This window comes from Rhipicephalus sanguineus, chromosome 11, assembly GCF_013339695.2.
Source record: "Rhipicephalus sanguineus isolate Rsan-2018 chromosome 11, BIME_Rsan_1.4, whole genome shotgun sequence".
In the NCBI taxonomy this organism is placed as follows: Eukaryota; Metazoa; Arthropoda; class Arachnida; order Ixodida; family Ixodidae; genus Rhipicephalus; species Rhipicephalus sanguineus.
The window spans coordinates 8747443-8761243 of record NC_051186.1 but is presented as its reverse complement, the minus strand read 5'-3'; the positions used below and the strand labels follow the sequence as shown (position 1 = coordinate 8761243).

General features: G+C 45.7%; 1 protein-coding gene across 1 annotated transcript in view; it reads left to right on the top strand.

The window, feature by feature from the left end:
- Positions 1-287: 287 nt before the first annotated feature.
- Positions 288-13801, top strand: part of LOC119374296 (alanine aminotransferase 1) — a 71259-nt gene continuing 57745 nt past the window's right edge. Inside the window, exons 1-6 of the mRNA XM_049410857.1 lie at positions 288-299; positions 1131-1337; positions 8598-8727; positions 10019-10098; positions 11246-11379; positions 12071-12176. Coding sequence (XP_049266814.1) covers positions 288-299; positions 1131-1337; positions 8598-8727; positions 10019-10098; positions 11246-11379; positions 12071-12176 — 669 coding nt within the window. The remainder of the gene's footprint in view (positions 300-1130; positions 1338-8597; positions 8728-10018; positions 10099-11245; positions 11380-12070; positions 12177-13801) is intronic.

Genomic DNA, 13801 nt, shown 5'->3' with positions numbered 1-13801 from the left:
TTTTCTAAAGCAATGGTTTTCTAAACAATGAAAATTCACAGCGTACATGTAAAATTAAAGTGAGCTGCAAGTCGTCATAACTCATCGAACCTTTAGCTATAAACGCGCCCGATCTCACGTCGGTGATGATGTACTGGGCAGAATTCACGGTTTACCGGTGAACCTCCGCAGCTTCGCCCACTCATCATCATTCACTCCGTGGATATGCCGTGATTGTTTTCTTCAATGCTTCCCCCCCCCACATATTGTTTCTGTTTTAAACTTCTGTTGTTTTCTTGCCCTGGAAAATGTATTATCAAGTGTATCTGTTGCCCACTCCTGCCTAGGACTGCGCATAGAAGTGGGCAGTATTGACTTAATAAATAAATAAATAAATAAATAAATAAATAAATAAATAGATAAATAAATAATAAATAAATAAATAAATATATATATATATAATAAATAAATAAATAAATAAATAAATAAATAAATAAATAAATAAATAAATAAATATGAAAAGAGTGGCAGCTGGTGTGTCCGGTACTCGTATTCTACTTGCATTTACCGTATCTACTTAGGGAAACCTGCTAAATGGCAGCGTGACCCACACTAAAGGATGTGTTCAAACTCGCAGTTCAGTGCGCTCTGATAACTGCAGCTGTCCATCGAGCATTCCGTCTCTGCTACACGCACTGAGAGGTAACAAATACATCTATTATTTATCAAAGAATGAAGTAAGCTACTTCCATTACTCAGGAGAGCTGCACTGCTCAAATTTATTGCTTTTCTTTGTTGGTTAGCGTATAGACCAACCAACTGATTATTCTTCAGAGCAATTTTATAACAATGTCCTTGATGTGCCGGCACTGCATTTAGAGCAGCCTTCGTGATCTTTCCCTTGCTTTTCTATGTAGCAATAGCCTGCACGGCATTGTAGGTCTTCCAATGGAGTCATGTTGTACAGGTACCGCTGCCGAAGCACAAGTTTCTAGTCTTCACCTTTTTACGAATTCAGGGAGGGACTCTCAGACATGTAGATATGGCAAATGCTTCAAAAGAAGAATTATTTTTTAAGAAGAATCAAAAGTAATGTGAAACGTAGGTTTGGGCACACAGTTGTCAAAATTCTATTGATTACCCTCACACAGGGTGTGGTGCGCGGCATCGACCCGAAATTGACAATAGAGGAACTGACAGAGGCATTCGGTAACCCGAGGAACCCGCCGATACTTGGCGTTAAGAAACTGGGCAACTCCAGTTCGGCAGTCGTCACCTTCAAAAACGAGACAGTTCCCAGCTGGATGTACTGTTACGACGTACCTCTGAAGTGCGTGCTCTACAAGAAACGATACGAGGTGTGCTACCGATGTGGCGAGCTAGAACACAGATCGGACGTGTGTATCAGCGACCAAGTTCACTGTCAGGGATGCAGATAATCAGTAAGATAGTGTACGTGGCTACTTACCTCAAATTAAACCAAGCGGAACGGAACAAGCTCGATACAATTATAAAAAAGAAGCGTGAAAGTTGCGCTCGGACTTCCCCCGAACACGTCCACCGACAGACTTATAAAATTAGGGATATCGAACGCACTTGATGAGCTGATTCAGGCTACTGTTACCGCACAGCATCAAATGCTACTCGGATCTAAAACGGGGAAAGCAATATTAGAAAGATTGGGTTACGAGCCTAAGCGTGAGCAAGTTCGCTCAAAAGACTTGCGTTTCGGGTATGTCCGGAATTGGCTCTCCTGCAATAGCGTAGTGGCTTGATCTACATAACACTACTGGTTGTTGACAGTTCTGAATCCTCATGATAGACCAGTAACGTGCACGAACAATCTTGGCGCATCCACTAGCTGTTAGGGGGCTGTAGTAAGTAGGTGTTATTAACAAGCGAAAACGGAACTGAAGAAGACGACAGAGTGCGCGCGAGAGAGGCAAACGTGAAGCGCGTGAGCTTGAGAACGGCGACGGGTAGAGCGTGCGTGGCCAGCGATCGAGCAAGAAGCAGCTCGTTCGATCCGCGAGCTGGGGGCCATCAGACCATCCGGGACGAGCCTGGCGTGTCCTGTGGCTAACGGGTGTCCCAGGCGAGGCCTTGCGGCGTGTTCCTGCGGTGGACGTGCGAGCGGGCCAGGCCAAGCTACTGATGGTGTGCCAGATGGTGTGTCCGACACCAGCCAGCTACCGAGTCGGGCCATGGTGCTGAGGCTGCTGGGGTCCGGCACTACCGACTTCTGAGGGCGTGGTCCTGGCGCCACGTATTCCGGTCCGGCACTACCGAATGCTGAGTAGACTCGGTGCTACTCCGGGTGCATAGTGGTCCGTTGCGGGCCTGAGCGAGCAGCTCGGGATCTGGTTCTGCCACGTCGACGGCTCATCGTGCTTCTCCTGCTGCGAGCGTGCGTCAGCTACGTGGTGGTCGGTGCCATGAGTGACGTCTATGGAACAATAGACTCCGTACTAGGCAGGACGCGCGGATACTCGCGTAGGCGTATAGGACTGTAAGGATTGAGGCTTAGAGCGAAAGTAATTTTGTATATTAGTGTCCAGCTAGTGTATGTGTATGTTTTTGTCTTTTGATGACTGTTATGTTATCAAAAATGATATCAGCAGCGATGGCGTAGTGGTAGAGCATCAGCTTCGCATGCAAGAGGTGCGTGGTTCGAATCCCGGTGCCGGACAATTCCCAACCGGATTAAAAAAAAATCCGCGTGATGATGGAATTGTGTAAAAAGGCCTGGGGTGCAGCCTCCCTGGCGACCACAGCCAGCAATGCACTCCCTCACCAGAGCAGGATTGGCCACCCTGGTGTAGTACTTGGCCACTACCTCCCACATGAATACACCAATTAACCCTCGGCCCTCAGTCCCCAGCGGCTGCGAAGCAACTGACCAAGGCGGTGGTCAGACCTGCGACGCAGCAGAGGGTGCTAAGAATCTTTGGGTACGGACAGGCCGCCATTGGAATCTGAATTCGGCTACGTATAACGCTAGAACTTTATCTAGTGAGGCGAGTCTAGCTGTACTATTCGAGGAATTAGAGGGTGTTAAATGAGATGTAATAGGGCTCAGTGAGGTTAGGAGGCCACAGGAGGCTTATACAGTGCTGAAGAACGGACACGTCCTATGCTATCGTGGCTTAGCTGACAGAAGAGAACTAGGAGTGGGATTCCTTATTCATAAAGATATAGCTGGCAATATGGAGGAATACTATAGCATTAATGAGAGGGTGATATGTATCGTAATTACGTTTAATAAGAGGTACAAGATGAAGGTGGTACAGGCCTACGCGCCTACATCCAGCCATGATGATCAAATGGTTGAACGCTTCTACGAAGACGTAGAATCAGCAATGAGTAAGGTAAAGACACAGTATACTGTATTGATGGGCGACTTTAATGCAAAGGTAGGCAAGAAGCAGGCTGGAGATCATGCAGTTGGGGAATATGGCATCGGCTCTAGAAACGCCAGAGGGGAGTTACTAGTAGAGTTTGCAGAATGCAATAATTTACGCATCTTGAATACCTTCTACAGAAAACGGGCTACTCGTAAGTGGACGTGGAGGAGTCCTAGTGGCGAAACTAAAAATGAAATAGACTTCATAATGTGCGGCCACCCGGGCATTGTACAGGATGTGGAAGTAGTTAACAAGATCCGATGCAGTGACCATAGAATGGTAAGATCTAGAATTCAACATGACGGGAGGAAGGAACGGCAGAAACTCATACGCAAGAAGCCAATTAATGAACTAGCTCTGAGAGGGAAAGTTCAGGAATTCAGAATTTCACTTCAGAATAGGTACGCGGCTTTAACCGAGGTAATCGACCTTAGCGTAGACGCAATAAATGATAATCTGACTAGTATCATCAAGGAGTGTGCAGTGGAAGTCGGGGGTACAGTCGTTAGACAGGACACTGGTAAGCTATCCCAAGAGACGAAAAACCTCATTAAGAAACGTCAGGCGATGAAAGCCTCAAATGCAACAGACAAAATAGAGCTGGTGGAGCTTTCGAAGTTAATCAATAGGTGTAAAGTAGCCGACATAAGAAAGTATAATATGGAGAGAATTGAGCATGCTCTAAAGAACGGAAGAAGCCTCAAACCTATGAAGATAAAACTGTGCATAGGCAAAAATCTGATGTATGCATTAAGGGACAACGAAGGCAAGGTCACAAACAATATGAATAGAATACTTGAGGTAGCGGAAGAATTCTACAGAGATCTGTACAGCAGCCGAGGAATTCAGGATGACAACGTAAGAAGGAGTAATAGCGCAGAGGAATCTGACATCCCACCAGTATTGACAGGAGAAGTAAAGAAAGCCCTAAAGGCAATGCAAAGAGGCAAAGCAGCTGGTGAGGATCAGGTAACATCAGACCTGTTGAAAGACGGTGGAGAGATTACGTTAGAGAAACTGGCCACCCTGTATACGAAGTGCCTCTCGACGGGGAGGACACCAGAATCTTGGAAGAATGCCAACATCACCTTGATCCATAAGAAAGGGGACGTCAAGGACCTGAAAAATTACAGGCCCATAAGCTTACTGTCCGTTGTCTACAAGCTATTTACAAAAGTAACTGCTAACAGAATTAATACGACATTAGAGTTCAATCAACCAAGGGACCAGGCAGGATTTCGTACAGGATTCTCAACAATAGACCATATTCATACTATCAATCAGGTGATAGAGAAATGCGCGGAATACAACCAACCCCTATACATAGCCTTCATAGATTACGAGAAGGCATTTGATTCGGTGGAGACATCAGCAGTCTTGCAGGCACTGCGGAATCAAGGCATCGACGAAGCCTATATAAACATAATGGAAGAAATCTACAGCGGATCCACAGCCACTATAGTCCTCCATAAAGAAAGCGACAGAATCCAATAAAGAAGGGCGTACGGCAGGGAGACACTATCTCTCAAATGTTATTCACCGCGTCTTTACAGGAGGTTTTCAGGGCCCTAGATTGGGAAGAGTTAGGGATAAGAGTTAATGGAGAGTATCTCAGTAACCTACGATTCGCTGATGACATTGCATTGATGAGTAACGCGGGAGACGAATTACAGCTCATGATTACTGAACTGGATACGGAAAGTAGAAGAGTAGGTCTGAAAATTAATATGCATAAAACTAAAGTAATGTGGAACAATCTTGGCAGAGAACAGCGCTTTGCGATAGGTGGCGAGACACTGGAAGTTGTAAAGGAGTACGTCTACTTAGGACAGGTAGTAACCGCGGAGCCGAACCATGAGAGTGAAATAACTAGAAGAATAAGGATGGGTTGGGGTTCATTCGGCAAGCATTATCAAATCATGTATGGTAATCTACCACTATCCCTCAAGAGGAAGGTATATAACAGCTGCATCTTACCGGTACTTACCTACGAAGCAGAAACCTGGAGACTTACAAAGAGGGTTCAACTTAAACTGAGGACGACGCAGCGAGCGATGGAAAGGAAAATGAAAGGTGTAACCTTAAGAGACAGGAAGAGAGCAGAGTGGGTCAGGGAACAAACGGGGGTTAGGGACATCATAGTTGAAATCAAGAAGAAGAAATGGATATGGGCCGGGCACGTAGCACGTCGGCAGGATAACCGGTGGTCATTAAGGGTAACTGACTGGATTCGAAGAGATGGCCAACGCGTGAGGGGGAGACAGAAAATTAGGTGGGTAGATGAGATTAAGAAGTTTGCGGGTATAACGTGGCAGCAGAAAGCACAGGACCGGGTTGATTGGCGGAACACGGGAGAGGCCTTTGCACTGCAGTGGGCGTAGACAGGCTGATGATGATGTATAAATGTTTTCTTGTCCTTGACTATGTCTGTGTCTGAGAGCCCACGAACCCATCACCACAGGGGCCAACAAAATGAAAGTTGCTCATTCCAGTGCTTCCTTTAACAGTGGACCGTACTGTACGTTTGTCTGTGTTGTGTATTGCAGATTGTGATTGACGTGCTCAAACGACGTCCAATGGGAAAGCCTGTTGGTATCATAAAATGTGTGCCTCAGTATATGGGCTACGTACCCCTCCTGCAGTATCACGGCATTTTCGTGGCAAGTTCTTCATTTTTTTCAATTTCGTCCCTATTTATCAAACCAAAGGCACTTTGGTCGTATCTATCTATCTATCTATCTATCTATCTATCTATCTATCTATCTATCTATCTATCTATCTATCTATCTATCTATCTATCTATCTATCTATCTATCTATCTATCTATCTATCTATCTATCTATCTATCTATCTATCTATCTATCTATCTATCTATCTATCTATCTATCTATCTATCTATCTATCTATCTATCTACTTAGCCGCCAACGTCTGGGGGCTGTCCTGGTCATCCACTGAACTTGGTGCGCACCAAAATTGGCATAGGAGGAAGTGAGTATATCACGAACGCGATTGGCAAGTCAAGGCATGAATAACAACGACTTCTCTGTCCTGTACGTCATTAAATCTTTCCGCCACTCACGAGTGGTACATACCCGCATACCCGCTGCCCGTGGTAAGCGGGTAGCGGGAACGCGACAGCGTGAAGGAGCTCGTGTCGCATAAAATGCGCTATTGCGTCGGCGGCGTCGTCGATGGTTTATTTTCAAGGCTCCAGTCCCGGTGACGCCGAAACTGAGCGCGCCGAGTGCGCAGAAAATGCGACAGCCGTATTACGCCGGACCGCATGTAACGAACTTCGAAAAAAAAGGTGCCTTGCAGCAGAATCTGCTCAGGTAAAACGGCAAGTCGTCCCAAATACCCAAATGCACCGCTTACTCTTTGCATTTCATGTTGTAGCGCTTATCTGTTTCTTTCCCACTGTACCCAAGACAACCGCAATTTCCACGTTTTTCTTTTTTTTTTATTGTACAACGTAAAAAGTCGGCGGCAGCCACTGCGGCGCTACTAATCACAGACAAGCGAAAGAGTGATTTGCGCTTCATCAGAGTTTAACAACAAAACGGATAAGCACTGCACACCGAACGCAAGGAACAGTCGGTCCACTTGTGCATTTGAGACGGCTTGCTGTTTTTTCTGACCCTATTTTGCTGCGACGTGCCTTTTTCAAAGTTCGTCACATAAACTTCCGGCATGACGTAACGCAGCTGCCACAGTTCCTGCGCACCCGGCGCGCTCACTTTCGATATCCCTGAAATCGGGGCATTCAATTTCGTTGATTAATAGCTCAAATTACGTGTGCTGTCGGGGATGCTTTCAAAAATGGGTATGCCATTAAATTTAACGTCCTACAACTCTTCTCTATAAACAACGGCCTTCAAGTTACTAATAAAAAAGTTCATTAATGAGGTTTTGTTACTTTCCTTTGGATCCGGTGATTAATAATTAATAAGAAGTGAGCTCAGGCCCACGTACTCGCAACACACACGCAGACACTCGGTGTCGGGTGTGTGAATACTTATACATATACAGTTGAATCCCTCAATACCGAAAGCCCTCAAGAACAAAATTGCGGCAACGAAGGAATCTGACGTCCCAGGTGAACATCCTTAGAGTTCAATGCATTTGCCCTCTCTGGACAGCGAAGAGATTTTAAAAAGCACTCCCGCAATAACAAAAGTGTCAGGTAGTGATGTGCAATATTTTTTTTTTCAACCCATGAGCTAGTTGGGAACCCAGAAGTTCTGAAATTGCAGCACCGCTCATTCGACAAGTCGGGCACATACATTTCCGCCAAGACGCATCGGTGCGACCATTGCCGTTTACAATCGGTCTAATGATTATGAAGCAACACGACTTTTTTTTACCTCTGTTGGCAACCACGTCGGCACATGACGTTTCAAGTGACGACACCCACGAAAGTGGCGTCATGCCGACAGACATTCTGTAGACTACCCCTCCCGTCACTCCGTGTGCACGAGATCTCAGCGTGCTTTGCTTACGCCCAGTGTTGTTTGGCCTTTCGGAAAGATGCCGCCTCCTATTAAAAAGCGGTGAAAATAAGCTCCAGGAGAAGTGTACGATTCCTAGCCGAAGCTGCGAAGGACAGCAAAAAGGCGGATTTTGCACAGGCGTTCGACGGAGCAAAATCAGCGACTTCTTTATATAAATTTTGGTTGTGCCAAGTAGTTTGTGTGCGTGTTTTTCTATTTTCTCGACAACGCAATCCTCACGAGAACGAAAAAAATCGCTTCCCCGGTGATTTCGTTACTCAGAGGGTTGTCTGTATCCATATATGTAACATGAAGGGCAGGTGCCCGTACAAAAACAAAAAATCGCATTTATTGGACGTTTCGACCGCGGACCGGTCTTGAAAAAGACCGTTCCCCGATCGAAACGTCAAATAAATGTTTTTTGTTTTTGTTTTTGTACATGCTCCAGCCGCTCGTGTTACTTATATGTATATATGTATATGTATACACACACTCTACACCTGGTGTCTGTGTGTGTGTGTGCATTGTGATTGGGTGGGTGGGTGTACACAGGTAGATTTTACATGTTCGACATTACCTCTTCCTTTTACAAAACAATAAAGCACAAAGGCGTTTTGAATTCTTCGTGCCCAGTTCTCTGGTGCAACGGAGTCTGCTTTAAAACGCGCTCTGCATTGTCTAGTCTCATATGAATTTCTCATCCTCGTGTCTTCGGCACTACAGGTGAGCTATTACCTTGATGAAGACCAAGGCTGGGCGCACAACACCGTCGAAATGCAAAAGGCTCTGGACGCAGCCAAGAGTCGGTGCGAGCCTCGATGCTTCCTGCTTGTAAACCCTGCCAATCCAACGAGTGAGTATAATTTCTTGCAACCTTTTGCACGCTACTATGTGTGTAGTCACGTACGTACCATATAATATCAAGCTAATGAAGAGTTCTTAAAGCGAAAGCGTTTCTTGGCTAGGTTGGCGAAAAAGAATGCTCGCCGCGCGTCCGTAAAACCCGTGTCCGGAAAACGCGTGACCTCTTCCAGTGAAACTGGTCGGCGCCGGCACCCCCATGACAACTGGTAGCCGCGGTACTAGCCGCGATAACCCACGGTAGCCGCGGATTAGTTGAGGGGGGGGGGATCGCGCAGGACAAGGGGAACTCCCAACTCGAAGGGAACTCGCCGTTGTCTGCTGTATCAGTTGGCTTTCAACCTATATAGAGGGATTGTCGCTGCAGCATACATACAGTAAGCCTGATGTAAACATCGGCACAAGACTCATCATCGAAGGAGTGCCCTGAAACGTTTATGGTGAACACCCGTCACCAAACTGGAGAATGTCCGGGAAAGGGAGACTCTGGGAACCTACTCAGGGAACTAAGGTTATGCATTTGATATCCTTACATGAGTGTACGAAACGTTGACATCCTCTATGAACTCAACGGAGCGGTTGGAAAGCTTCGGTGCTCGCAGAAAGACGTTCACCGAAAAATACGACGAGACTCGTGTTCCTGCAAGGATCCGGGTGCATGGCACGCAGTAAGAGCAACCAATTTATATTCAACGACCCAAATATTTTCTAACGCAATATGGCCTCTCGAATTGCCCTAATCTTCATAGCCCAACTCGGCAACACCACTTTGCAGTGCCGCTTCGTAACAACAACAACCTTGTCAAAAGAAACGCTTTCGTCTACTCATCTCATAAAAATATGCTTAGGCTTGCACTGCAATTTTTATGGCAACTTTCAAAGGCGGCATTATCAGTCATAAGGGTGGGGTCGACTGGAACGTCTGGGAAATATGCTGAGACCACGTAAGAAGAAAAATACTATGAAGTGGTAGCACCAATCCGAGACGACGCTGCAAAATCTGTAATTCATGTCACTGGCTTTTTTTTAAGGTCTTTCTGTTGAGGTGTTTTCAGTTGAGCGAAATTAAAAACCAGCTTTTCGAACATCAAAATTACTACAAGACCTCACAACAATATCTACATGACTTACAGACCATCGTAGTGGATGTTATAAGTGTGCTTTTAAAATAAACTATCTTCTTAGAAGCTAATTTATTTTCAAAAGATGCGCTTGACAGGCTCTTCAAGCGTCACCATGTAAGGCATTCGTATTTCATGAATTACCGAACTTTGTGTTTACAGGCACTGTATTATCCGAGCATCAGTTGCAGGACATCGTCCGCTTTTGCTATGAAAACCAGCTGATAATATTAGCCGATGAGGTAAGTTCCGCTCGACGTTGTGTTACAGTTCTATACCGCTCAAATTAAGTAGTCAGTATCGGCTTTCCTTGGCGTAATGTAAAGCTACAAATGCCGAAAGTTATAGTAAAGTATTACGCGATATTTCAGAGTTTTGCACTGATTACACATGTTGAAATTTCAGTGAGCGCTCGGAGAGATGAATGCATCTGATTTCTGTTACACGAAATCGATTGTAACGCAGCATAGGGACAAACACACAGGACAGGACGACAGAAAGGAAACGCTAACCTTAGAAAAAATGTTCACGTTGTCACGTTTCGCTAACTTTCAAAACGTTTCCACAATTCGCTGCCACGGGGGTTGCGCTCCATCAATGAGCCCCGCCCCCCTTCAATTTTGCTTATCAGCGCTAAACCATGGCAACTAGACCAACAGGACGGGTTCCATCGTTCTTGCACTTCACATGAAAATGAATACTGTGTTAAGCACATAGTTTCAAAGATCATAATAAGTAAAACTCGCTTCCTTTCTCTACGTTTTTCGCGCAGTTTTCCGCATAATGCGTTACCAACTTGCCGAACACTTTGTTCTTCTAAGTTATAGAACTTGCAGCTGGGCGAGTTGGTTCATACTTGCCAGGAAAAAAAATGGATGCGCGCAAACTATTGAAGCTGATGGAAGTCATTTATATATCGACAAGAGGGGACGCCTGTGTCAGTCAAACTTCCATTTCTTTGTTGGAATGTAAAACGAGGTTCTTGCGTGGCCTGTTGTAATCTGCAGAGCGTTACAGTGTGTTTGCCGTTGTTACCACGTAAGTGAATGAGCATATATATTGACTGCGGCGACGAAAAATAAAGCTAGTTGAGTGTTTGCGCTCGTCCGTGTCTTCTCCGTCCTTGTGAATAGTTTGCGTGCATCCATTTTTTCCTTGCAATCATATTAAGTGTTGTGACCGACAATAACAAGGCTTGCAATTTCATATACTTGAAATTGATTTCATATACTTCATATACTTGGTGTTATTACCGACTGGTTTAAAGCGATGTGTCAGAACCTTCACTACAATAAATGTTCCTGTTGTGGTCAAGTAGAGTGTTGCCTTTGAAGTCACGTGGCCAGAGCACTAAACTGTCGCGCGCGTGCTCCTTCGTTTGTTTTTCAGGTTTTCGAGCATAATACCTACAGCAGCAATCGTCCATTCCACAGTGTCAGGAAGGTTATGAGCGCCATGGGCACTCCATACTCGCAGACGCAGCTGGTTGTATTTAATTCAATATCTAAGGGCTTTGCTTCAGAGTAAGAAATCTTTCTGCATTCGCATACTTCGTATTTCCTTTCCATGGGTAAAATAGCTGAAATGGAAGCACGGACATACAGACTATGCACCAGCGCTGACAGCCAACTGCTTTGTTTTATTGTGAAAACACACTAATTTACATTGAAAGGGTTCACAGGAAAGGAGGAAATTATCAGCACTTCTAGCCGTGTTTAGTAAAAAAGAGATTAGTTGCTGGGTGCGCTAACGCACTCAGCAACATTTTACATTTACATTTCATTGCGAACACTTACAAAACTTCACGTGCAGTCTGATCTTTGTGAGTGCGTAGGACAAGGGTCTCTTTCGAATCTGACACCTCGATTTTAATACATACAGCATTATATAGACAGTCTGCAGAGACAGGTGCGGTATAACACGTGGCTACAAATACATAGCGCTGCAGCGGGAACCACTAAAATGTAAATATATGTTTTTTTCTGTTTTTTTTATCGCCAGTTAATTGTCATTATATACGATCCAATCAATTCTGCAATTCTTCAAATAAGCGAACCAAGGCGTCTTCAATTTAGTGATGATATATTACTGCCTTTGTGTTTGTATTTAATATATTACTGCCTTTGTGTTTGTATTAATCCGATCGCAACACTGATCATATGACATGTTCCAATAACTTTGTGTAATGCGATAACGGTGTCTCTTCTCAAACAGGCTCGGGATACAAGCAGGGTACTTCGAGGCCGTCAATCTCGACTCTGTTGACCGAGAGAACTTACAATGCACACCGTGGGCAACCCTGCCGCCCATGTTTTCTCAGGTAGCGTAATCGAAATTATAGTGCCTAGAATATACTAGCTAGTGTGCTGAGCGCGAGCTTTGGCGGGGCCACCGCGCTGATGACTTCCCACAGTCACCGCATGGCGGCGCTGCGACTCGCTAAGGTCACTCTGTAGTGGTGCTGCTAGAGGACGGACGTGTTTTTCGTGGGCTCCGGAATGACAGCGTCAGATAAGTGCTTTTTTTTTGCATGATTCGAGCTTGTTTCTTTAGTTAAGCCACTAGATTGCAGCTTAATAGAGCTTACAACTTTGTGCTGTTGGTACAAAGTGGTGTGACAGTCGCTTCGGGTGTATTTTTTTTAATATTTGGTTTTTTTGGCCACCACGTGGCTGAAAGGTGCACAGGTGCTTTGAAGTGTAACATACTTGCGGAGTTTTGTGATATCATTTGGCTTTAAGTGTATCTAATCTGCCGCGTGAATGCTCTATAGCCATGGTCAAAAAGACCGTAAAGTGTTCAGGATGCGGAATGGGGCGGAAAATAGAGGTTTGTGAGGAAGAGACGACAGAGAGAGCTGACGACAAGTGTAAGCAATGCGAGTTAGAGGCGAAGATGGAAATAATGATGGCCGCCCAGAATGAGCTCAAGGTGAGAATCTCCGAGCTGGAGAAAGCGGTAGCGACAGAGCGGGAAAAAAACGATGGCTATGGCGGAAAGGCTTAAGTCAGCCGAGGAGGGATTGGCAAAGGTAGCCATGCCAGCAAATGTAGCCACGGGGAACAGGGAAGCAGGCGACAGCGGGAAAAATGGGGCATCGACCCCCACAGTGGTAGGCGCGAAGGGGGAAACAGGTTTGGAAAAGACAGGTGCAAGGGACACAGGACCCACCTTCCGCGAAGTAGTCATGGGAACGGGAGGGGACAAAACAACAGCAGTAGCACGCGCTAGTAACAGGTGCAGTGGCCAGGTGCGGGAGAGTCCACCAGAAAAGTCGGATCACGTGATAATCGCCGGGGACTCGAATTTAGCTACATGCGCAGAAGCAGTCAAGGAAAGGGTGAGAGGCGACAAACGAGTTTTAATAGGAAAGTTCCCGGGCCATAGGCTGGGATCAGTGATGAGACAAGCTAACGCAAAACTCGCAGCTAAGTCTAATGGACGTAACCTCGTGATAATCGCGGGAGGTCTAAACGACGTCTTGAGTAACGAATCAGCCGAACTAGCGACCACATTGGCGAAAGGGGTCGATGACATGCGCGCCATTTCCCCTCAGGTGCAGATAGTGGTATGCACAATACCGGAGGTACCGGTGCGTGACGGCAACCTGCAAAGAGCGGTTGTCGACGCAAACAAAGAGATATGGCAGATGAGTAGAGAGAAAGGCATCGAGGTAGTGGAAATAAACAGAGAGGTGCACAGGTGGGGTGGTTTTCGAAGAGACGGAATACACTTCGATAGGAGGCTTGGCCATGAGGTGGGTTGGCGTCTTGCAGGACGCGCAGTAGCTTTTTTGGGGGGCACGCGGGCCCTTCGGTGCCCATGGTAGCTTGTAATGAGGAAAACAACCAGGGGGACTCTTTGACAGGTAGTATAGCGAAAAAACAGAGAAAAGGCAAAAGAAGGGAGAAGGCGCGTGTTGCAATTAGTTACATTAACATGCAG